At 38.4% G+C, this 25,170-nt stretch overlaps 1 protein-coding gene and 1 non-coding gene across 51 annotated transcripts in view; both read right to left on the reverse strand.

Annotated features, from left to right (window-relative positions):
* Window positions 1-25,170, reverse strand: part of ARPP21 (cAMP regulated phosphoprotein 21) — a 155,789-nt gene that overhangs the window by 36,332 nt on the left and 94,287 nt on the right. For 35 of the 50 annotated variants that reach the window (XM_077991291.1, XM_077991282.1, XM_077991276.1 and 32 more), the window contains 4 exons: window positions 20,759-20,943; window positions 19,802-19,906; window positions 18,542-18,802; window positions 14,149-14,275 (listed from right to left, as the gene is read on the reverse strand). In XM_077991291.1, the coding sequence (XP_077847417.1) occupies window positions 14,149-14,275; window positions 18,542-18,802; window positions 19,802-19,906; window positions 20,759-20,943 (678 nt within the window). The remainder of the gene's footprint in view (window positions 1-14,148; window positions 14,276-18,541; window positions 18,803-19,801; window positions 19,907-20,758; window positions 20,944-25,170) is intronic. The other 15 variants (XM_077991292.1, XM_077991288.1, XM_077991281.1 and 12 more) reach the window with 2 other exon arrangements.
* Window positions 13,555-13,638, reverse strand: MIR128B (microRNA mir-128b). Its single transcript, NR_032399.1, has one exon. It is a non-coding gene; the product is annotated as a microRNA mir-128b (primary transcript).

The following is a 25,170-nucleotide window of genomic DNA, read 5'->3' on the forward strand; positions in this document are numbered from 1 at the left end:
TCAACAATGGGAAATTAAAAAGACAAAAGCTCTTGACAGAAGGTGGAAAAATACTCTGAAACGTCTATGGCATTGTCCTTGTTTGGGGAGAAAAGCAGCAAAACCAAAGTTTATTGTGAAATATTTGTTGAATATGGAAGCTAAAGAAGATACATGAGAGATTTGAAAGCTTTAGTTCCACGTCCCCTTCCCCACCCAAGTATATGCTTCTTTATTGATGAGGGAATCAGGAAAGCAAGGACTGCATAGAGAAATACTTCAAGTTGTAATTGCTGTTTCTCTACAAGATACTGCTTTGTGTCTAGGGCTCAAGGAGTGGTTCTCAGATGAATGAGGCAATGATCTAATCCTCCCTGGGCCACAAGGTCAGGAATGTTGTGATTAATTATTATTACTATTAAAATTGTGTTGCTATTATAAATACAATTTTTAAATTTTCTATTTGTTTTCCAAAAGTATTTAAAAATACAGTTGATTCCTGTATATTATCTCTCTATTCTGCAACATTGTTAAATTAACTTATTAGTTCTACTAGTTGTTTTGTGGATTGCTCTGAATTTTTATGCAAAACATGTGAAATCTGAAAATACAGTTTTACTTCTTTAAAAAATTATCACAGAAATCAGAATCAAGTGTAAAATAATGAGTTTTGAATAAATATAATACCAAATACATAAGAAATTATGATACTCTATGATCACAATACACGTTTTTATCTTCAACATGCATACATACATTCATTCTTTTTCTCAAAGTCAGAGTCAAAACTAAAAATTCATTGTTGTGTTAGCATGAAGTTTTGATGTCTTTTTAAAAAGCCTTCTTTATGTGCTGCATTGTTTTCACAATTTTTAAAAGGTTCTATATATAAAAAGAAAATATAACAAACATAAAAAAACCACCACTTGGATTGTCTTCTCTTTCTCCTAATTCTTGCTACAATTTTCAGCTAGGCTGGAGATTTTTTCTCGGATTTATTTTTTTGTCATTGGATTGTTCTCTTTGACTCTTCTCAGTTCCACGGGTCCAGGTCAGCAAAAACTGAGCCTTTCCTAGCAGGTAGACCTAGTAGGTCTCAACTTGAGAAAATTGAATTATTCATCAAGATTCATTGAAGGGATCTGGGTGTGGTGGTTCACTCCTGTAACCCCAACATTCTGGCAGACCAAGGCCAAAGAGCAATTGAACTCAGGAGTTTGAGACCAGCCTGGCCAACATAACAAGACCGTACCTCTACATTTTTTTTTTTTTTTTTTAATTAGCCAGATGTGGTGGTGGGTGCCTGTAATCCCAGCTACTCAGGCTAAGGCAGGAGGCTCATTTGAGCCCAGCAGTTCAAGGCTGCAGTTCTCATGCCACTGCACTCTAGCCTGGGTGACAGAGAAAGACCCTGCCTGAAAAAAAAAAAAATCACTAAAAGGCACTTCAAACCTTCTGAACTCTGTATCATAATACCACACCACTGGTCACTTAACACTGCCCATGCATCAATGAGTAATGAAAGTGATATTTGTTTATAAGTTGTTTTCCTTAGGAAACAAAAATTAATGCAAACCTACTTGGAGCTAGCTTGACAGCTTTTACTGCATATTCCTACAATACTCAAAATGTGTGTTCCACTGCAATATCCTGCATTCTGCAAGGTGTGCTTTTGGTTTTAATCTGGACCTTCTTTCTGCCATTTATTTTTTATTCTCAGAACAAATATGACACACAGTGGCTTGTAAAGGGTGCAATTGCGCTGGACCTATTACAACAAAAACAACAACAACAAAACAATCCCCAAGGCAGTAAGAGCGTCTGGGAGAATTGCAAGTCTCTAGGTACCTTCAGTAAACAGTGTGGGAATCATGATGTTGGCTGACATCTTCCCATGATTAAGCATCTTCCTCATGATTAGGGATTGGTGGGAGTCACTGAAGGGCCATCAAAATTATCACTGCCACCAGGAAGGATTGGCTGACAACTGTGAATAGCACCTAAATGAAAGCATGGGGAAGGTCTCTAGTGGTTTGGTGGCTTTGGACAGGAGTGTAAATGTGAAGGCTACTGCACGTTGGTAACGTACTCTCCCAATGAATGGATGTGCAAATATGCCTTAGCCATGGAATCATACTATAACAACTGAACCAACTAGTGAACCCACTTATAAGAGTGTCACTCGCATAAACTCTAAACAGAGTGCCTACGCTACAGTCTTTCTTTTAGAATTATACTAATTCAATGAGTTATAGACAGTATTGTAGCCTTCTTGGGTCACAGTGACTGTTGCTGTGGGACCATTACATTTATGTGCCACTCATCTGGACAGAAGAACTCATGGTATTTCAGAGCTGGAAGGGGTGATTAACACTGTGATCTTATGCTGATGGTCTGGGGAATAGACAAACTCGGACGTAATGAGTTAAATGAGCCCATGCTGATTGGTTTTGCTGAATTTGCATTTGTGTCCCTGTAGTAAGCAGTCATGTCTAAAGACTGTAGAATGAAGAAAGAGTTTTAAAAAGCAGCATCTTTCAGGGGTACTTATTTCTGAGATGGTGTCTTATAAGTTCAGCAATTTGCAAACTGCTTTCTATTCAAAGTTGGAATACCACTAAAGTTTTTAAGCAAACGTGTAGTTCTTGGAAATGAAAAATTTAAACACCATCCAAAAGCCTTGCCATTTTCCCATGGGTACCACTGTATCTCTGAATTTGGAAAGCAAGACAAAAAGAACACTACTCAAGATGCTCTTCACTCTTTTATCACAACTAATTGCTAAGTGAAGTCACAAATCCTGTGGGCCAAATTTACATTGGTTCTAGGGATACCAAGGTGAACAAAAATAGCATGGTATTCTTTGTGGTCTCTTACTAGAAAAGGAGAAAAATCCCAGAAATTCTTGTTCATTGTTTGACTGTTAGATTGAGACTGTCTCTGGAATAATGAAGTGTCCTGTTTCATAATGGAGAGACATGTGCAGAATCGAAAGAAAAAGAACTGATAAATAGAAAAATGCAGACAACTAAAACATAACATAAGCAGCATCCTGAGTTTGAAGTGCAAATTTTATTTAATATAAGAACAAAGAAAGAGTATAAAGAGAGTTGCAGAGAACTTGTGTAGAGTCAAGCGTTAAAGATAGAAAATACAATGAGAAAACAGACAGGGTTGGGAAGGTGGTGGAGACAATGAAAAAGGTCTGTTTGTTCGTTTGTTTTAAATGTGCTTCAGAATAAAAGTGGGACTGAAAAACAGGGTAGTTCACAGATCTAGGTGACAACTGAGAACAGAAACTTATCTCAAAAAATTAACAAGAAACAAAAGGAGGAGAAAAGAAAAAGGGAGGGCCAAGATTTCATTCAGTTAAATAATCAGGTAAATCACATTCTTGGGAAAGTAGTTTGAAAATTTTAGGGTTATTTTGTTTTTTATTTAGTTTCTTTCCTAGAAAAACTGCAAAGAAATGCTAGAGCTTTCAATAACGTATATGTGTATGCTTTACTTGCCACCTTTCTTTTCTTACCATCTTTAATCCAAATATCCTTTTTCTTTCTGTTTTTGCCAAACGACTGCTTTCCATTTTCTTTTGTACAGTAAAGAAAACAGATAATGCTATAATTTGACTTATTTTCCATCTTTACACAAAAGCAGAAATTCTAATAATACTGGTAGTACTTAACTGCATAACAAATGTAAATTTAAAAACCAAAAATCACATAAAATACAAAGTGCTAACGCAATTACTGCAAATATGCGTAACAAGTTCCTTTTACTATAACTTTCTAAGGGACAGAGAGAACCTGACCATCTATACCATTTTGGGGAATGTGTAAGATTTTTAGGTCTAAAAATAGCACGATTCTTATTATTGCTCTTAATAATGTTAACTTTTCTCTTAATCCCAGTGTTATATTTCTCATTATAATTTTTGTAAATAGAATAATTAGACCAATTAATGAAAGAAACACATAAACATTTCCATAGAAACCTTCTTCAAACTAATATTTTCAGAACAGCGTGTTCCACAAGGATTTATCCATGTGACTCCTCCCACTGATGTTAACAGACATCAGACAATTAAATCCTTGTGTCACTCTTTAATAACTCACCTCTCTGCTTTTGGAAATATAATAATGCAGACACTCAAATTATAAATCATGTCCTTAGAGCTGTCAAGTGTAACAACTTTTGCATTGCTTCTTAGTGTTATTAGTTATACCTATTTTCTCAAATAAAAAAATAAAATGATTAATGGACCCTAAATGTTAAAATATATGTAAACTTTTAGGAAAATATATCTTTTTTTAAGAATAATCAACTCTTAGAGAAGGGAAATTAAGGTATAAAGACAAAATCCTACTGTTCATAAATTAATGTATCTATTGGTCATACCAGTATTCCACATTCTTTCTTTAGCTCTGATGCTCCTTCTCCCCATCTCCAGCCAACCTCAAGGAGCAAAAAGTCAAGGTGAAGAATAGCAGAAGCACAAAGAATGAGAAAAGAGATATTTGGGGAAAAAAAAAACCCTTCTCAATTATATTGACAATTACATTAATCAGTCAAGCTAAAAATACTGGATTCACTGTCAAACTTACTCAACTGCTTTGGTTAAATAAATTTGTAGATTCCATTAAGGTACATTTTGCCCCATCCCAAATGTGCTTCAGAACAACATTAAAGAGGCAATAACCTTATTTCTTACTTAGAGTTGTTAATACTAACAGCTCGCTGTTATGTCAGAAACATTACTTCTGAAAGGAGAAACAAAAAAGCTAAACACGCTGCTATTTATTGAATTTCTATGGAGAACTATCAGAAAAGAAATTGTGGCTTTGGTCTCTTCTCAAATATACATGTTCCACAGATAATCATATCTTCCTGCCAGCCATGCCACTAAGTCCATTCCACTACTATTCATTCAAGAGTAAACTAAAATGATTGAAGGAAAGATCTTCCAGGAGCAAAGAGTGATAGGGATACATTTTCACAGTCCAGTTATTTCCTGCCATCTGAACAATTGAAATGAGTTTTGATGGGAGTATTATTATTTTAAATTTGTTGAAATTCCCAAATCACTAGGCATACCAAAATTGAAACATACTATACCTTTGAAAGTGTCCTAAAAGATCTGAGACATATTCCTTGGGTGTTTGAACTTTGAAACACAAAATGTGTATATTCATATGTTGACATGAATTGATTTGTCGGGCTGTCATTCTATTTGATTTCATAATATTTAATCACGGTTTTGCTCTTATTTATACTTGAATTAGATGGTTGAGAGATTTCTGTTTTAGACTTTTAAGTATTCACACAACAACTTTACCTGAAGCACCATATTTTCCACAAGGGAAAAATAAACCACCAAGAGATCTGGCTAAAATGAAAATTATTTCTCTCTCTCTATCTCTCTCTCTCTCTCACACACACATATTCACCTCCTGCCATACCAAAGTGAAAATAGGTACACACATTATTCATTCATTTATGAGTGTCCACTATACCATGGAATCACATTATATTCATATGGTTTCTTAAAATTTGGATTTGTAAACCTTAGCATATTAATTCTAAATACTAGCTGTAATTCACAAGATTAGATATGTTGGCTATGAAATATTAGAATTGTGCCTAATACAAATAATGTAAAATAAAACAATGAATTTAGGTAGGTCCCCTCCCTTTGCAACAGCTTGTATATGAACTGGCCATGAATAAAAATGTACTATGTATTGCATTGCTTTCAAAACAGTAGACCAGAAGCACCAGCATCACCTGGGAGGTTGCTAAAAATGTAGAATCTCAAGACACTCCAGAACTTCTGCATTGAAATGCATTTTAACAAGATCTGGGTTTCCATGCACATTAAAGTTTGAGGAGCCTGGTTACAGTAACCTTCTCATCTCCCATGAGAGGGCTTGGGGATAGCATTTGCAAGATGATTTTACAAATGTTCAGAGGCTTAGAGTTGATTTGTGTACAGAAGTGCTAGAGGGAATTGAATAACTATAACTAAAGAGTTGAAAGGCATTTTGAATTTTTGCTCCAGAGGGAAACAAAAACTGGCCTATTTTAAAGTTTGTACTTCTGACAGGCTGACCCCCTCCAACTTCACAATTCTTCACCAAAGAACTCTTTAAACACATATAGTTTCCTCAGATATAGAACACAGGATTGATTCAATGGCATCTAGATCCAAAAGGTCAGAGTGCTATCTGCAGATTCCTGATTGATACCGTTATCACAGTCAGTCAGCAAAATAAAACAAATAGGACCTGACCTGACCAGGTTTCCTCTTCCCTCACCATTCTTTCCTATGTCTTTTATTTGCATGTATTTTTAGTTCATTGCAACCTGATTTATCTGCATCCATCATTAGCTTCCCCGATTAGTTGAACAAACAAGAGGGCTGTTGTAAAGGCTCATTTCCACCTGCTCTATCTGGGAAGGAAAAGATCATACTCTGAGAGTTGGAGAATCTCTACTTCTTTTCTTATGAGTGGGGATAGGTAATAACATATTTCCAAATTACTGAGTTACTGTTTTCTCTTGTTTGTGTGCTCTCTTTTCAAGTTGCAGGTATTAGATGCTTTTGAGTTCACATAGGCAGAGTAGACTCTGACAAGTCAGACTTTGTCAGACTGTGAATAAGCTTGCTGAGTTTCTGAAATCTGTATCTGTTATTAAATCTGTAAGTGCTAAAGTAGCAGAAGCCCCTCTCTGACTCGGACAAGAGAGACTGCATTGGACAGGAGACTGGCCTTCTAGTGTCAATTTCCTCATTTAGAAAAATTAAGTATTTAAACTCCATTTATATTCATAGTAGTCATATCTCATTCTGGCTGTTGAGCAGACTGTAAGGGAAAGTCCACAGAGAGGTTTATCTTAAATGTAAGTGAAAAGAGTGAGTAAAGACATTCCAAAAAATTTCAAAGACTTCCACTATTGTCTTCCATGAGAAATTCCAACTCTACTACTGCAAGAATTGGAGCATCACTTACTTACTCACACAGAACAGAGGTACATTAATCACCATAAGAAGGCCCCATAAGAGCTGCATGGGGTTTTGCAATACTATGCATTTTTAGGATTTCTTTTTTCATGGCTTCCTCCTGAACTGTAATTTCAAAAGTAAAACATTTTAATGGAAAATGCTCTATGAAACTGTTTTTTACCCAAAATGAATCATTCAGTAGATAGTTGGGAGTAGGGGAGGGTAGAAGAGAAAAGGCCTTTTCTAAAGCAGAGGTGAGACACATCTCTACAGTTTCAAAATCCATACCAAATGATTTGCTGCAGTTATAGTTTAATTTAACTTAAGGTTCCCTCATGATGTTTTTCACCCTTTTTACTCTCCTATGTAGCTGTCTTGATTTCGTACTGTTCTATCTTCACGGCATTCAAGAATAGAGACCCTCCTGATTTCTTAGGAAGGCAGAATTGTTGAACTGTCCTTTGTAAACGGTCATCTTCATAACTCTTCTACCTAGACCTAAAGTAACATTACTGGCATTAAACCACAAGGCTGAAAGCCTGGCAAGCGAGAGATGCAGGCAGCAGCTTATAGGAACAACTCAAACTCACCCAAAGCCCACTCACTGTTCACAGGACTTTTACCTTCCAGACTATTTTTACGAAACCTTAACATTTTTTTAGGTGATGAAATATTTCTTATTCAATTGCAAAAGGAACTAAAAGATAGCATCGTCTGAAAAACTAAATCCCTCCTCTGTCCTTGCATGTCAGGGACACTGGAGGCAACTTTTGCCTTGAAATTCATTCCAGGGCCTTAGAAAGTTTTATGGTGGGGTTGTGAATGTCCCCCTCTCAGCAACTGATGGAACTGTAAACATAAAAACAGAAAAAATATGGAAGACCTGAACAACAAAAGAAACCAACCTGATCTGGCTGATATATATAGAATATTCCACCCAACAACTACAGAATACCCAGTGTTTTCAAGTGCTTATGGAACATTCCCCTAAATAGGCTATTTCCTAGGTCATAAAACCACCTGAAAAATTTTATAAGAACTGAAATCATACAGAATATGTTATTTAACTGTAATAGAATCAATCAAGAATCAATAACAGGAAGACAAAAGGAAAATCTCTAAACACTGGGGCATTAAGCAACACACCTCTAAATAATCCACCGGTCAAAGATGAGGTTTCAAAGAAAATTTAAAAATATACAAATGAATGAAAATGAAAATACAGCATATCAAAATCTGTGGGACACAGCTAAAGTGAGACTGAAAGGGAAATTTATAGCATTAACTATTTACATTAAAAAAGAAAAAATCTCAAATAAAAAATCTTCTTATCTTAAGAAATCACCAAAAAAAGCAAAATAAACCTAAAATTAACAGAAGGAAGAAAATAATAAAATAATAAGGATAAGTCAGTAATCAATGAAATTGAAGCTAAAACAATAGAGAAAAATCAATGAAACAGAGAGCTAGTTCTTGGAAAAGATCAATAAAATTGATAAATCTAGCAAGACTGACAAAAATGAAAAGAGAGAAGTTAAAAACCATCTGTATCAGGAATGAAACAGGATATCACAACATATCCTGAAGCTATGAAAAGATAGTAAAGAAATAAAACTATCAATTTTATACTCCTAAATTCAGCAACTTAGAAGAAATGGGCCAAGACCTTAATGATCACAAACTACCCAAACTAAACAAAGATGAAATATATAATCTGAATACTATAATCATAAAAAATTAACTCATAGTATAAAATCTCCAGAGACTATCTTAAAAAACAAGGCTAAAAAATGTTTCTGAAAATCTCCAGGGTCAAATGGTTTTATTGGAGAATTCTAACAAACATTTAAAGAAGATTTAGCACCAATTTTATACAATCTCTTTCCAAAAGTAGAAAGGGAAGGAACACTTTCCTATTCATTTTATGAGGCTAGTGTTACTCTGATACTAAACCAAAATTCTTCCCCCAGTTCCCATTTAAGAACACACACAGGACTTCTCTTTTTAAGTCAAACTTCAAAGGAAATTTGGAGTTGGAAACCATCTAAGAGAAACTCTTTTTTGTTTTCTTTTCCTTTCTAATGTGTGATTTGAATGTAAATGTCTCAGCTGCTCTCTGCCATTTGTTGTTATTGACCAGCTCTGCAAAGCAATATGGAACCCCAAGCTCAGTAGGGAGGCAGAAGACAAAGGCTCTTACATTTTCTGCTTTTAGGTCAACCTGTGTACTTGAACAATTAACTTAATATTACCTGCCTCTATAACATGGGCATGCTGGTTTATTTCCCATATGCCAGTTTTTATACGATCATCCATGTTAGCATATAAAGGCAAAACTGCTAACTATGTTTAAGGTGTTCCAATAAAATGCTTACCACATGGGCTTAAAACCAGTCATGTCTGGGGGTGCTTTTCCCTACACAGTTAACCTTGAGACCCAGGATAATTTATTTTACTTCACTGAGGAATAGTTTCACCTATCTGTAAAGAAGGAACGCTATATTTCCCTTGTAAACTTGTGGTAGTGATTAAACTAGCCCACTAGACATCCCGAATCAATGGGAGATGTGATAATTGCCAATATTTTTTGGCCTTAAATATGTTTCTCAACAAGAATAAAACTATAGCAACACAGGTACTAACTAAAAAATGTCATGATAGCTAACTACTGAAATAAACTTAAAACATTAAGGAATGAAACATTTGTTCATCAGCACTTCATTTCAATATCTGAACATTGAGAAACTCTGTTTTCAGTTAAGATATTCTCACTTCCAAGTCTTTCAAAGATAGAATGATTTTAAAACTATAGTCCTTTTATAAACAAGTCATAACCTGATAACTGATTTTCTTTCCTCTTTCTTTCTTCCTTTCTCTCTCTCTCTTCCTTCCTTCCCTTTTTTCTTCCTTCCTTCCTTCCTTCCTTCCTTTCTCTTCCTTCCTTCCTTCTTTCTTTACTTTCTTTCTCTCTTCTTCCTCCCTCCTTCCCTTTCTTTCTTTCTTTCTCCTTCCTTCCTTCCTTCCTTCCTTCCTTCCTTCCTTCCTTCCTTCCTTCCTTCCTTCTTTCCTTCCTTCCTTCCTTCCTTCCTTCCTTCCTTCCTTCCTTCCTTCCTTCCTTCCTTGCTTCTTTCTTTCCCTCCCTCCCTTCCTCCTTCCCTCCTTCCCTCCCCCCCTCTTTCTTTCATTCTTTCGTTCTTTTTCTTTTTTGATAGGACTTTGCTCTGTCATCTAGGCTGGGGTGCAATGGCATGATCATGGCTCACAGCAGTCTCAACCTCCAAGGCTCAAGCAATCCTCTCACCTCAGGACTTAAAACTCTACACAATGAATTTTTATAATGTGAACTGGACACTATACTATTGATTAAATAGGACATCTGAGTTCCCCTGAGGCAGAGGAGGGAGACATAAGTTCTTTATCCCGGTGATGTTGTACTCCTCCAAGTTTCTAGGACTACTGGAAAGTACCACCATGCCTGGCTGATGAGGCAGTGCACGTGCCTGATAACTGCTCTTCTGCACAGACTTGGGCTATCAATAATTCCCTCAGAAAGAAAACTGTCTCCCCACTATTGGAGGTATCTGATAATGCCAGATTGGCAATAAACAAATTCTTCTGTTGGAGATATTTATAAATGGAAGGTTTTTCTTTTTCTCACAAATATAGTTACAAATTCCAAATATCATTTTGCAACTCTACCATTTGATTTCTCTAAACTTTCTCAACATTAGTGTTCCTTTTTTTTTTTTATTTTTAGATGGAGTCTTGCTCTGTTGCCCAGGCTGGATTTGGAGTGCAACAGCGTGATCTCGGCTTACTGTCACTTCCGCCTCCCAGGTTCAAGTGATTCTCCTGCCTCAGCCTCCCCAAGTAGTTGGGATTATGGCAACCGTCACCATGCCCGGCTAATTTTTGTATTTTTTTTTAGTAGAGATGGGGTTTCACCATGTTGGTCAGGCTGGTCTCGAGCTCCTGACCTCAGATGTTCCACCTGTCTCAGCCTCCCAAAGTGCTGAGATTACAGGTGTAAGCCACCACACCTGGCCCCAACGTTAGTACTCTTTATTTATAATCACCACCAACATAGGCTTCCTCTTCCACATGTTTAGAACCTTTTACCATGTGCTGATCGGATGAAGAGTACAAAATCACCAGGATAAAGAACTTACGTCTCCCTACTGTGCCACAGGGGAACTCAGGTGTCCTATTTAATCAACAGTATAGTGTCCAGTTCACTTTACAAAAATTCACTGTGTAGAGTTTTAAGTGCTAGGAAAGATGTAGTAACTGACAGAGATTGCAATTCTGGCAAGAATGTAGGAGAAGGAAGAGAGGCTTTTTACTGCAATTAAATAAGGGTTAAGAACAGCGCCAAGAAGCAAATTCAGATTAAAATCTCATTTAGCTTTAACTGACATAATTCTGTCTCACTCTAATATTTAACCACATGATACCTGACGATGTTATGACACAATCTGGTGTCAGTATCAGATGAGATGGAAGAGGGTCAGATCCCAAGACACACAGCTGCAGGAGGCAGGAGGAAGAACAAGCCAAAACATCACTGTGGGAGGGTGACATGCTGATAGCCCATAGTTTGACTTAAAGATGGAGAAGGCTTATCTTCTAGTTCCTCCAGAAAATATAACTTGTGTAGTTATCTGAAGAGGCTCTTTCCTCTATGAGATAGTCCATCCACATAGAGTTGCTCTCACAAATGACTGCCATGTCCATTTGGAAAGTTTCTATTAGCCTCCCTAGGCTCAACAAAAGGCCTCCCAGCTGTAGGACTCAGAGTCTCTGTGCACTCTCAAAGAGCCACTGTGTGGACTGGTTACTTGGATTTTATTAGCAGAAGCGATTCTGTGTAAGGTCAGGGAACACCATCTGCTTTCCCAAATAGTGGGTACATTCATCACTGTGGTGGAAACTGTGTTGGGATTTTAGACCAGGTATCCAGTGTGGTGGCCACAAAAACTAAGAGCCCAAGGGTCTCAGTCTGCATGTGTATACTAATGCCATCATTTCTGGGGACAATACTATATATGATCATTTCACTTTTCTCACCTCCTCACCCTGTACAGGCCACATTACCTGGCACTCACTTCCTTGACACCCTAGGCACTGCCTTGCTTCTCTATTGAGTTTGATGGTGCTCTAGAGTGCACTCTTCTCATTACAGTGTCATTATCTCGCCTTGAGGGTGCCATTTTTGTGGTGATGTGGGAGAATGTGACCAACCAAAGCCACCAGGTTGCCATGGAATGTAGTTGGAGCCAGTTAGGTCTCTAACTGAATGGGGGAGGGTGTTTCCACATCCCTAAATTCTCCCATCGTGTTTTATTAAAGAGTAAAAAATGTCTCATATATTGTCTCTTGTTTTGACATCGCTAATGAAGTTAGTGAAGAGGAGAAAAAGCAATGTAGAAGTCAGTAGGGGAGACCTAAACTCTTTTGAAATCTAATTCTGTTGCCCAGTTATCATATTCATCTAACTTTCTCATCCCCTCCCATAGATCTAGAGTTTATGGGTTTAGTGGATTCCAGCACATTTTGTAACTGCATTTCTTTGCATGATGACACTCTACCACAAGACTGAAATAATCTCTTTTAAAGTTGCCACACAATGGCACCAAACTTAATAAAAATCATTATAATTAGATATCTGCATCTTTCTTCTTCTAAAGGCATTGGAAACCAAGAAGAAAACTTCCCCATAGCCTCTACACCAGGATACTCAAGATGGTAAATTAACTCTTTAATTAACATTAGCAAAATATAAGATAGTCCAGAATGCAAGCAGCACATTTCTACAGCAGGTATCTAAACCGATAGCACAGTGACCACCAAAATGATAAAGATAATAACATTTTCCCCAAATCAGAGAAAATATTGCCAAGTGATTTTCTTAAAATAAATAGTTATTTGAAACCTTTTAGTGTCCTCAAGACACTGTAAAAGTCTAAAGTCAATTCAGAGGTCAAATATATTCTTCCCCAAACTAATACAGTGCTGAAACAAGACAAAATCTGGCTGGAAGATACAGGTTTCTCTAATTCTTCTCCCACAGACTTTAATTAGGCCATGAGAGAAACCAAAGAACATGCAGCCATCCACAATACAGGGGAATTTAATTCTTTCTCCAATCAGACAGGCTGCTAGCAGTGTCAGCATTAGTATTCTTCGGGTGTCCGTGATTGGTGCGAATCCTTGGCAAGAACTGCCCTTTTTTTATAGCTTAGAAAAATGGTACACATTGTGTATATATTACATACATGGATCTGTATACATTCCATACGCATAACATAGATTCAGTGCAGAAATCAGATCACGGAGCAGGCATCTCTGAGCAGCAGCAAGGAGCACGTGCTCTTTACGTGACCTACTTACGCAAGGCGGAGTCTCCCCGTCAGGCGGTCTTCAGCGTGACAATTAGCAGTTTTTCTTGCAGTTTGGCCGGCAGGAGTGACACAAACCTCTCCCTAGCACAATCCCTCAGCCCTGCCGGGTTCCCGCTGCTCTCTGGGTAGCGGCGTTCCACTCTCTGGGTAGCAGCGTTCCATTAGGAGTGTGACACAGTAGGGAAAGAGACCGGTTCACTGTGAGACCTGCTACTCACTCTCGTACAGTGTATCGGCCCCCCTTCCCACTGCACAGCGGCTGCCGGGCTCTGGGCAGGAGGCGTGTGGCCATCATGAAAGTGAACCATGGAGTCAGAGTTCCACTGAGACACGCCGCATAGTCAGTAGCCTTCTCCTAAAGGCAGTATCTTTTAGCACGATATTGAAACGACCTAATTTGGTTCCCTAGCCTTAAGAACAGGGGAAGCACTCTCTTCAAATTGAAAAGAAAAAAAAAAATTAAAAGAAAATATGAACTAGAAAGGTACGGATGTGGTTGACTTTCTGCTTTGACAGAAGCAGGATCAAAAAATAATTTATGGAGGCTGTTTAGCATGCATGCCAGGGATGCTAGTCTGACATATGCTTCACCTTCTTGCACCTACTACTTTTCCACATAGAGTCAATCAAATGCTTTGTTATCTTCTCTGGGTAGAGGAAATGTGCTGATTTAAATTGCCAAGTTTGGACACTCATCTAAAGAGTACAAGATTCACCAGCAAAAATAACTGGGTTGAGAAGAAAATGGAAACAGATTCCGAGTACCTGCTTGCTGTGCTGCCTGTGGCATCTGCTGACTCCTCTGAGCATTGTACTGAACCGAGGCCATGGGCCGGTACTGTTGCGTGGTTGAGGTAGGGTACTGACCAGATGGATAATAATATACAGGCATCTGTGGAAGAAAGGAGGAAGAAAGCAGAGAATGAGAACGTAGATAATGTAAATTTTTAAACATAAAATATGTTTTCATCTTATAATTGTGGTAGGTTGTGAAGATGGCCACCACAAACTTCTCCTACGCCTATGTGTATGGGCCTGCTACTTCTCCCGTAAAGAGGCAAAATCCATTTCCCAAACCTTAAATCTGAGCTGGTTCTGTGACTTTCTTTTACCAATGCCACGAGGCAGAAATGACGTCTGAGACTTTCAAGCCTGATCCTAAAGAAGACTTGCAGCTTCCACATCTGCAGGCAGGGACCCCAGCCAAAAGACAAAGAAGTCCAGACTATTCTGCTGCAGAAAGAGGCCATGTGGGGAACACAGGTACCCCCAATTGACTGGTTATCCTCCAGTTCCAGGCATATGAGTGTAGCCCTAGTCAAGTCACCCCAGCCATATGGAGCAGAGATGAGCCATCTGTGATAAATCCTGCTCAATTGCTGACCTAGTCGTGATCCTACAATGGTTGTTTTAAAACAAGACTTTTGTGTTTTTTAGATGAAACAAGAGAGAGTGAAACAGTTATGATCAAAAACAAAAAACTACATTTAAAATATTATATCTAACTTGAGTTGCTTTTCTAATGGAAACCGGGGTGAAACATGAAAACTGCTGATCTGTAGCCTAAAAGGAGCAAGGAATGCAATTATGAAATATAGCAGTCTCTCAAAGCACATTGCAGAATGATTGGTACATACCACTATTCAAAAAAGTCTGTTCAATCTAAAAGGGGAAATATGATTTAAAAAATATGGTTTATGCTACTTTCTTAACTTTCTTATGACTGAGAAGGAATGAAAGTATTCTGACTATTTAATCATGATCCAAATGAAATGTTTCCTGATCTGATAGACTTCTTTGCCTGGCTCAGTTCATTTATATTAAGGTCACTTTCTTATTAATCTTGTTAATTATTTTCCATCTCTGCGCTTCTGAGATTTTGCCTATCATATTCTCTAAAACGACAACTGAGGTATCCCGGTAGACCGCCGACAAACGTAATATACATAGAATAAAATTACAAGCCAATTATTTGAGAACTGTGATTTTCATGGTTATTTTGTTTTCTGATTTGCTCAGATCAAATAGGAAACACTTTTCTATTTCAATATTGCTGTTGAAACGTATGTACCATATTTTACTGCCTGAGGATAAAGTGGGAACAAAATATAACTTAATCTGTATGAACCTGTAGCTCTGTAATTTCATGGAATCATGATGAATTATAACTGTGGCTACATAACATATGGATATTCAAGGGCAAGAGGCTGGATGATTCTAAAGTAATCTTGGGTCAGTATCTGGTAACTAAGTTATTGTACACATTGCTTATAGTGATTTGCTCTTACTACTTCTCTTTTTTTGTCAGGCAGCTTATAACAATAAAAAACAAATAATTCTGGAGTAATAATGGCATTTAGCTATGCTCCGGCAAATTCTGGTGCTGTTAAAGATGACTAGCAAAATGCATCAGATGCCTACCCATATTAAAAATAAGAACAACTATCATCTAATTTATTTGTCAGCATTTATATTTGTGTGTTTTTTAGGAAATAGCATTTTGCTCCTTTAGAAAAGACTGTGTCTTGATTAAATGTAAGCTCATGAATGTGATAGCTATTCCTTGATCTCATTTCTTATGTTTGATATAAAACATAAAATATCCTCAGGGATGAAGGAATTTATACTTACACATGTTTGTGATGAGCACTAATGGTTACAATAAAAGTACAACTGCATGGAAAAAATTTTAAGCTCAACTTTTGTTGTTGTTTGTTTTGTTACTGTTCTTTTTCCAGACATAGCTTCTGTGATACCTTTGCAAGCTGTGCTAGAGATTTGGCTACTTGTATCCAGCGCCACTCCAAGGTGGCGCTTTGGTCAGCTCTTAGGAATGATGATCCCCAACCGGATGAAGCAAATAAGCTCTTGGTTTATCCTTATCCTCTCTCAGAGAGGATGGAAAGAAAGCCAGGTTAATGGCAATCTTTTAAAAGATCAGTATGAAAGGTTTGAAAGGAGAGAGGTGAAGGGAGAAAGGAGTAAGAATAGCCTCAAAGGATGAAAATGTGTATTTTCAACCAATCATGTTAAAATATGGAGAATCCAAAAATGAGTGGATTCGAAGAGAAAAGAAAGAAGAAACTATAAGAAATAGGCACTTCTCCCATTTCCCTTCTTCAAATCCCTCTTTGTCTCGTCCATGTGCTTTTCACTTCACCTTTCCAGCGGGCATTTAGAAAGCATACATGATGAGTCAGATGAAATCGAACTTTACATTTATTAAATAGATTCATTTTCTGCAGAAATTTAACATATTTCCACATATTGTTGTGGGCTGAATCTGAACTAAGTTATTTTCATTGTTCCATAGTTGGGTAATCAGATTTTAAAATGTTTACTAAATTGAAAGTTACAATGGGTTATAGCCTATAACTTTATCTGTGATTCTTCAAAAAGAATTTCCTAAATGTCTAGACTGATTATGAACCATGGACACCTGTTTTGTCTCCCTCTCTTTCTATCTTTCATAAAACTCATTAAAGAAGGAATGAAAGTATTTCTGTCACAGACACAACAGGGGTTATGAATTGCTTTTGTTTCTGCAGCAGATTAATATTGAAATCCCTTCCGTGAAGAAAGACTTTCCTATTAAAATATTTATTTATTTATTTATTCATTTATTCATTTATTTCATTTCTTGAGATAGGGTCCTGCATTGTTTCGTAGGCTGGAGTGCGGAGACGTCATCACGGCTCATTGCAGCCTTGACATCCCAGGCTCAAGCGATTCTCCCACCTCAGCCTCCTAAATAGGTGGGACCACAAGAATGTGCCACCATACCCAGCTATATTTTTAAAATTTTTTTGCAGAGATGAAGTCTCCCTGTACTGTCCAGGATGGTCTCAAACTCCCAGGCTCAAGTAGTTCTTTTGCCCCTCAAAGTGCTGGAGTTAAAGGTCTGAGCCACCAAGCCTGGCTAAATTTTATTTATTTATTTATTTATTTAAAGATCTTTAATTAAACATTCTGCTTACATTTTGTTTGACAGCAGAAATTAGTAAGGACACTTAAATACTTTTTAGGCCAAAAGAGCTAAATTATTTTTTCCCAATAATTAAGTTTGAAGTTATTAATTTATTGGTAAAAGTATGAATACATTAATGAAGCCCTTCCTCCTGTAACTTAAAATTATTTTACACATCTTTTAAGATCCCACTTGTGAAGAAATATTACAGAGAAGGCAACTGAAGAGGAACTATTAATTAATCACTCAAAATAAAATGAACAATTTAGTGACAATTATTTCATGGTAGAGGGTTTTGTGTGGCTTGAAAAGAAAATAATTTATTCAAGATGTTAAGGCAGTGAAACAAATGATACGAAGGTGACATTGCACTTTAAACAGCTCTTCCCATGCAATACTTCATAATTAGGATGGAATTTTCTTGGGATCTGTGTGCCTTGAAAATGGACCAGAAAATGCCTCTGTGCATTTTATATCTTGACAGTAATCACTTCTAATATTCTGCAAGGGATACCCAAGAGAGCACCAGAGATGTTTGGTGGTGAACAGTAACACATAATCAGTCTTTGAGAAGACAGTAAAAATCAGTGATCTGTGGTGTCTTACATGCTCAAGTCAATTAAATATGATTAATGGCTACCTGTGAGAGACGTGTGAGCTGTGCTTCCCCTTAGGGAGAGAAAAGGACCATGGATATCAGCTTACCTTCCTCCTTTATATTCATAGAGGAGCTCCTGCCTGGAGCAGCAGATTAGCCCCAGAAAATGCTTGTGAATTGATAAGAAAGGAAAGAACACAGTTTTGGAGCAGCAGCAAGAGAGTGTTGAAAGTCCCTCAGGTGCAGACCTTTCCCTTCTCCATGGCTTTTCCTTCCGGGGCAATCCCCTGAGCAGGATATCACATGGGAGAGAATGCTTTCTTATGGTCCCTGTACCAGCAGCCTGGAAAATGGGATATTCCCCTGTGGTTTTCATGGGCACTTGGATCAGTTTCATTCAACTCACTTTCTGAGCCCTATAACTTCAAACAACTGATGCATGAAAAAATACACTACTTCCTGTTGGTGAGGAATATTAATATAGACTAGAAAGGGAGGAGGAATTGAATCTGGTTATATTCTACATAGAAAGATAAAGGTCAGAATGCATGAGAAATCAGCTGTAGGTCACAGGCATGAGGAAGCACACCTACCTGTGCAGGCGGAGGCTGTTGCACAAATCCCTGTGGTGAGGCAGGGGGCTGGAGGACCTGCTGGGAGATGGGAGGGCCAGAGCCTGAAAATCCTCCTGTAGGAAGCTGCTGGCCTGTAGAAGCGATGACATAGCTGTGCTGCTGGGCCGGCTGTGGCATAAGGGAGGATGGGTAGACAGGACCTGATGGGGGTTCAGGAGTCTCCCCCGAGGACTGCCGGCTCAGGGTCATCTGGCCAAACTGTGTTGCCACATCGTCTCGCTGCAAGTCATGGAAATGAATGAGGGAATTTGCAGGATCAGCTTGGTAATAAAAGAGGCACTCTGAGGCAGACACACAGGACATATTCTTGGAGTTGTGGGAGAGACAGGAAGTACAATTTGGAAAAAATAAAATGAAATAATTCTTCAGCCAAAACATAACAAGAGAACACAACATGACAAATCAGGTTTTAATCATCCCAAGAGTCAGAGATGGCAACAATTTTGATCCAAATATTTCTCTTGCAATGGAAACAAATTATTATTTTTCCACTGAAGGCACAGGCTCCTCAGGATGGTGTTGCACACAAGGAGGGCTTCATGTTCTGTCCTGAAGGGTCAGCTTGTCTTCCCAGCAGAAACCACAGAATTTGCCTCTCCAGAACACCCCTAAGGCAGAACCAACCATACTCATCACCCCCAGTGCTGCTGCAAAGATGGAGCCAGGACCAGTATCGCCAACAGGCTGGGTGGGATTACATTACTATATGAGGGAGTATTTGTTCACCGGCCTGATCTGAAATTTAGGAGCAATGCTCATCCTTTAATCTGTTGTTCAAAGTGACCTAGTGACTTGAGGGAAAAATGAAAGAAAATTGGGAGATTGGAATCCCAGGGACACCTACATCAGGAGCATAGGGTGATAATGGTTCCCATCCCAACACCAGCTTTGAGATCTTTCCCAAACCATCATGCAAAGTTCCTGTATCTTTCTGTTCCTGATTTCTAACTCTGAAGGCATTCAGTTCCTGCTTAGCTGGTATATTCTTAAGAGGGTACCAGACCACAGAAGCACCCAGCATGGGACAGAAAGATGACAGAAAGGAAACCATTGTTTTGCAGAGATGGGCTGTAATATTCAGAAATGAGACATTCACACATACCCCCTCACAGTCAGCCCAGGCACCCACTCAGTGTCAGCCAGTGGCACACAAAAAGGTACTAAAATCAGTGACTATGCTCTCCTAGGGGAAAATGTCATATACACATAATACAGTACCATGGGAAAGTGCTGCGTTGGAGACACAGGCAGGAGGTGCTGGGGAGGAAAAGAGACTGCCGGATATTGCACTGACTGGGAGGAAGCCTGCAGTCCCTGGACAGACTGGGGGAAAGAAAAAATCGATCAGGTGACAGAAAAGCACTGGGGTTGAAATCTCATAAGATGTACACCACTGTCCTTCAGAGGCTGTCGAGGTTCAGTGTGCTCCAGAGGGGACAACTAGCCACCAAAGAAAAGTCAAGGTTCTGAAAGACCAGAGCCAGACATACTTGAGAGAGGCTCATTTGCACTTAGTGATTATTTCTTTAAGAAGTTACTGATGTACGTTTGATATTGTTGGTTAGATCCTCTGGGTCTGAAAATATTGCCCCCAAACAAATAAGTAACACCAAAAATTTAAAATGAATTTCACTCTAGCAGTCTACCTGAGATACTTTGGGTTTCTGTGGACACATCTATGTGTCTTCCTAGCAAAGGAGGGTGACTCCGCAACTCTCTAAGAGGAGTATGTAGGAACAGCCAGTCCTCCTTGAAATTGACTGATTTCTGTTCTTCCCATTGATGAAGAATTCAATATTGACTCTTTGCAGACATGAGCATTTGATTTGTGATGGGAATGGGGGAGGAAGATGATGCAAAGACCTAGAGTTCAGTCTCTGACAGAGGCTTCTCCATACATTTAAAAAAGGACATTTAGGCCTAAGAAAAAATCATTTATTCTTCCTACTTTCGTGCCTTCAACTTGCAAGTTACTGGATGGGGCGCTCGCCTCTATCTAAACTTAAGGATCCAGATAAAATCCTGTCAATCTGCAAAGAACTCTGTGCTGTCAGGTTTTATTTATGAGACTTGAGTGTAAAATATACCCCTCTCCCTGATTCAGTGCTGCTCTGAGGACTATGCAGCCTTCATCTCAGGGTACTTCCCTTCCCGGCCTTCCAATCAGCCCCTTACCTGAGTGACCAGAGGGCCTGCCATCTGTGGCTGTGGTGGCTGGACCTGCTGCTGGGGCTGCGGGGAGGGCTGCTGCTGCGGCGGCTGCTGCTGGGACTGCCCCACCATGGCGCTTCGCAGGGGCTGCTGACTGCTGGGTGGGTTGTATATTGCAGGAGTTCCATCGGGATTCACAAAGGGCTGGCCTGCAATGGAATCAGAGCTTAGTCCAGGTAAGCTACTCAATCTCTCCTTTGACATAAAGAATCACTCTGTTAGACACTCAAAAAGTAACCTAAAGTAAAGGGGCAGGGCAGTGGACATGTAAGACCCTAAAACCTTCACCGGTGTGAAGGCCTTACTGTTTGTGACCCATAGCTTAAGCTAGGTGACAGTGGGAGCCCATAGCCATTTAAGAAGCGACAAATAAATCGACAACCTTCAGGGAGCTTTGCCAAAGCTAAATGTATCTGTGGATGGAGGTACCCAGTGGAGAGGCCTGTGGAGAAGCAATCTTTACAAAGCTAGATGTTTTGCTGCGCTGCACCTCACAGCCATTAGTGAGATAACATACACTGAAGGGTAATGACTGCTTTCTAGTTACACACCTCCGGCTACATTCAGTCACAAGTTATTTACCAATACATTTATTTTGCCGCTACTAAGCCTTGTCACCAATTCAGAATCATTATCAGTTCTTCCAATAAATATACAATGTAACATAACACATCCATTCACTCATTTCTTGAAATAGACATAAGCAAGGATACCCGGGGTTTTAGATTCTAAACGTAGTACATCACAGAATCATCTTGTAATGGAAAAGCTAATATACATTCTTTTCCTTATAAAATGATGGCATGGTTTGCTATTATTAATATTGCTATTCATCATAGTATTGCTTTGTCTTTGAGGAGTATTTTGCAGTGTACAAAACAGCGTCATTTGAGCCTCATTACAATTCCTGTGAGGAAGAAAGGTATCATTTCTCTGCTTTTCAGAAGAGAAAATGAAGTCCCATTCCTGGAAAAATTATGGGAATACAAAGCTGAAAGGAGAAGAGCAAAGTGCAGTAAAGGAGGGGGTGTGGGAGTGTAAAGGAGAGAACAAACTGATTTTCCATGTGGCAAGCACAGTAACAGGCACCTTACGTGTATGATCTTAGCTCTCCTAACAACCTGCAGATGCGTATTCTCGTTTCCACCTTAAAGAAAATTAGGACTCAGGGGGACCAAGCAACTTATTCAGAAATATAAAAAACAGTAAATGAGAGAACTAGAAAATGACCCTGGTCAGTAAGACTTCAAAGTCTATTCACTTTCCATTATGCCAAATAACTGAAGTGAATTATCCAATTTTACATAATGAGTACATGGAACAACTGGGTAATGATGAAAAAAAAAACGTGTCATAACTGAAAATTATTAATCAATGAATGAGAAGTCAGATGAGGTGAAGGATGTGTTTCAAGGTGAAGTAACACCCAGTACTGACAGATAAATAATGAGAAGCATCAGAACATGGGGAAATGGATTGGCAAACTGTTCATAGAACTACTTGTGAGTCTTCTCTTCCCTTTTCAGTAAATCCTGTAACCTTATTGGAAAAGGAACAGTAGGAATATTTGTTTACAAGTTGAAGTCACAGAAATATTCTCTAGGAACCTGAGCAAAATACCTAGAGAGAATGGGGCTCCCAGGATGGGGTCGATAGTTCAGTGGAAGATCCTCTGTATCTTGGCATAAGGGAGATAGTGGAGGCAGCATGCTGAGCTCTGCCCTAGCACATATTCTAAAGCATCTCAATCCATGCATTGTTCTGATACACAAGGCTTGCATAAGTATTCTTATCCAGGGTAAGAAGCGTGTGATGGCAGAGAAAAGAACAACAGCCTTGTTCGTCAACAATATAAATGAAGAACAACCAAGGATCTTCAGTCACATGAGAAAAATTTGCAACAAAAGGGAGCAAGGACCAGGCATGGTGGCTCATGCCTATGATCCCAGCACTTTGGGAGGCCAAAGTGGGTAAATTATTTGAGCTCAGGAGTTCAAGACTAGCCTGGGCAACAGGATGAAACTCTTGTCTCTAAAAAAAAAATACAAAAAATTAGCTGGACATGCACACCTGTGGTTCCACAGGAGGCTGAGGTGGGAGGATCACTGGAGCCCAGGAGGGAGGTTGCAGTGAGCCAAGATCATGCCACTGCACTCCAGCCTGGGTGACAGAGTGAGACCCTGTCAAAAAAAAAAAAAAAAAAAAAAAAAAAGGAAGACAGGTAAAGAATTTAAAAACTGACCCAGAGAAAATGAAATATTCTAGTGAAAAAAAGTACATATGATAGTCATACAAGAGCAGACTGTTATAACATGGGAACTAAGCTAATTAACTAAGTGAATATTGTAAATAAAGGAAATCAGTCACAAAAGGGCATCTACTGTGAAATCTCATTTATTACCTACAAGATCAGGGAAAACTAATCAACAGTAACAGAAGTCAGAATAGTAGTACCTCTGGGAGAGCCTGAGGAAACCGAAAGGAAGACTAGATATACTCTGGGTCTTATTCTGAGTGAAGTTTACACTAATTTTCACGTATGCAAAAATTTATTAAGGTCTGGACTTCAGATGTGTGCAGGTCATGCACTTCCCCTATATATTGTATAGTTCAATAAATTAAGAAAGTAAAATGGAGCAAGTTGGGGAGGAAAATGCTGAGATTGTTGTAAGGCCAAACAACATGCTCACTGGTAGAGAGCAAAAACCTTGACTTCAGATCACTTAGGAACAGTAACCAGAGGTTAGTATTCCCCATTATTAGCACAAAATTTGAGTACAAATATATTTGTGTGTTTGTAACAAGAAAGTTTAAATGTTGCATATTCAGAAACATATCTAAAGCCTGATCAGTTTCATAACCAACAATAATGTGCTGTGATGGGGAAGCAAAATGTGCCGGAATTATATTTGCAAAACAGTGACAAAATCAACTGTTTGGTCTTGCTCTCTCTTTTTTTATGTTCTTCATTTTCCAGGCACTTGCTTTCCTATCACGTAGATGCATTTTATTGTTTTAAATGAATATTCTTTTTGAAAACTAGCTCTCCTCTAGCTTCAAAACTGTAACCTATTTTTCCTTCCAAATCAGCAATTTGAAAAATGAATTTTAAAAGCTCAATATTATAAAATCTATCAGCCCATTTAGTGTTCTAATCTTTAATTTTCCTGTGTTTCATTTGTCCTATATTTTAAAAAGATAAGACAAAAATTCTAGGTACTTAACTTTAAAAAGAAATCACAAAGACAGGCATACAACTCCATCTGGAATTATTTCAAAATAAGTCTCATGCTGTGCACACACACACACACACACACACACACACACACATACACATGTACATGCACAATGGAAAGGAAAAAGAAAGGATTTTTACTATTTTTTTTTTTACTATATTTCTGTATGGTTTTGATTTACCCCAATGAAAACTAAGAAAGTATGAAAAACTGATCATAACTAGAATTTTCAAACATAATCCCAAAACATTCATGTGTCTTTTGATAAATTCTAGATGCTCCATTTGAAATATGATTAATATGCAGTGGGCTAGAAGAAGGAGCTGTTTCTAAATAATTGCACATAAAAAGCACTAAGGATTCACTTAAGTAGAGAGAGATGGCAGGTTCTTCTGGAAAGAGAAGGGAGTACAAAAGATTGATTTTTATGCTCACCAAGGAGAGATGGCAAGAACTGAGAAACATGAAAGAAGATGGATGCTAGAGAACAGAACAAAGCAATTTCCTAAGGGACCCGGGATAGGTGACGATTGGTTTTCAATTCAGGCAATGACAGCCTCTCTATATTCTAGGATTTCTACCAATCCAGATGCAATTACACTGAATACAAGCAATTAGTTTGAATGACAGCTGCTGAAGACTAAAGAGGAAAAAAGGACTGGCTGGCCCTCGGCCTAGTTAGCCTAGAGGAGGTTTTCATGTCAGAAACTGCACAAGCACGCTCAGCAGGCCTTGGCATGGGTGCTGGCATAGGTGAAGAGAGTGCAATGACAGAAATAAGCCAGGGCAGAGAATGCAGAGCAGGCACAGAGAAAAGGATTAAATGCAGAATGCTCATTCCTCTCCAATATACGACATTAGGTGAAAAACTGCTCTACTATCCACATCAACATGAATAATGGGTAGTAGATATTATTTCAATAATAACGTAATTGTTGAGCACCTGCAGAGTGCCTAAGACCTTGCCATCAATTTCAGGAAAGCAAAAAAAAAAAAAAAAAAAAAAAAGCAAATAAAAAATAACTAAGCCTGGACCCTCCTCACACGAAGCTTCTACATGTATTGGTAACAAGAAAATGGACAAAGGGCAATTCACACAAGAAGTGAAGAAATCACATGCTCTTGGTTTTTAATACAAAA

The sequence above is a fragment of the Macaca mulatta genome, chromosome 2 (assembly GCF_049350105.2).
Source record: "Macaca mulatta isolate MMU2019108-1 chromosome 2, T2T-MMU8v2.0, whole genome shotgun sequence".
In the NCBI taxonomy this organism is placed as follows: Eukaryota; Metazoa; Chordata; class Mammalia; order Primates; family Cercopithecidae; genus Macaca; species Macaca mulatta.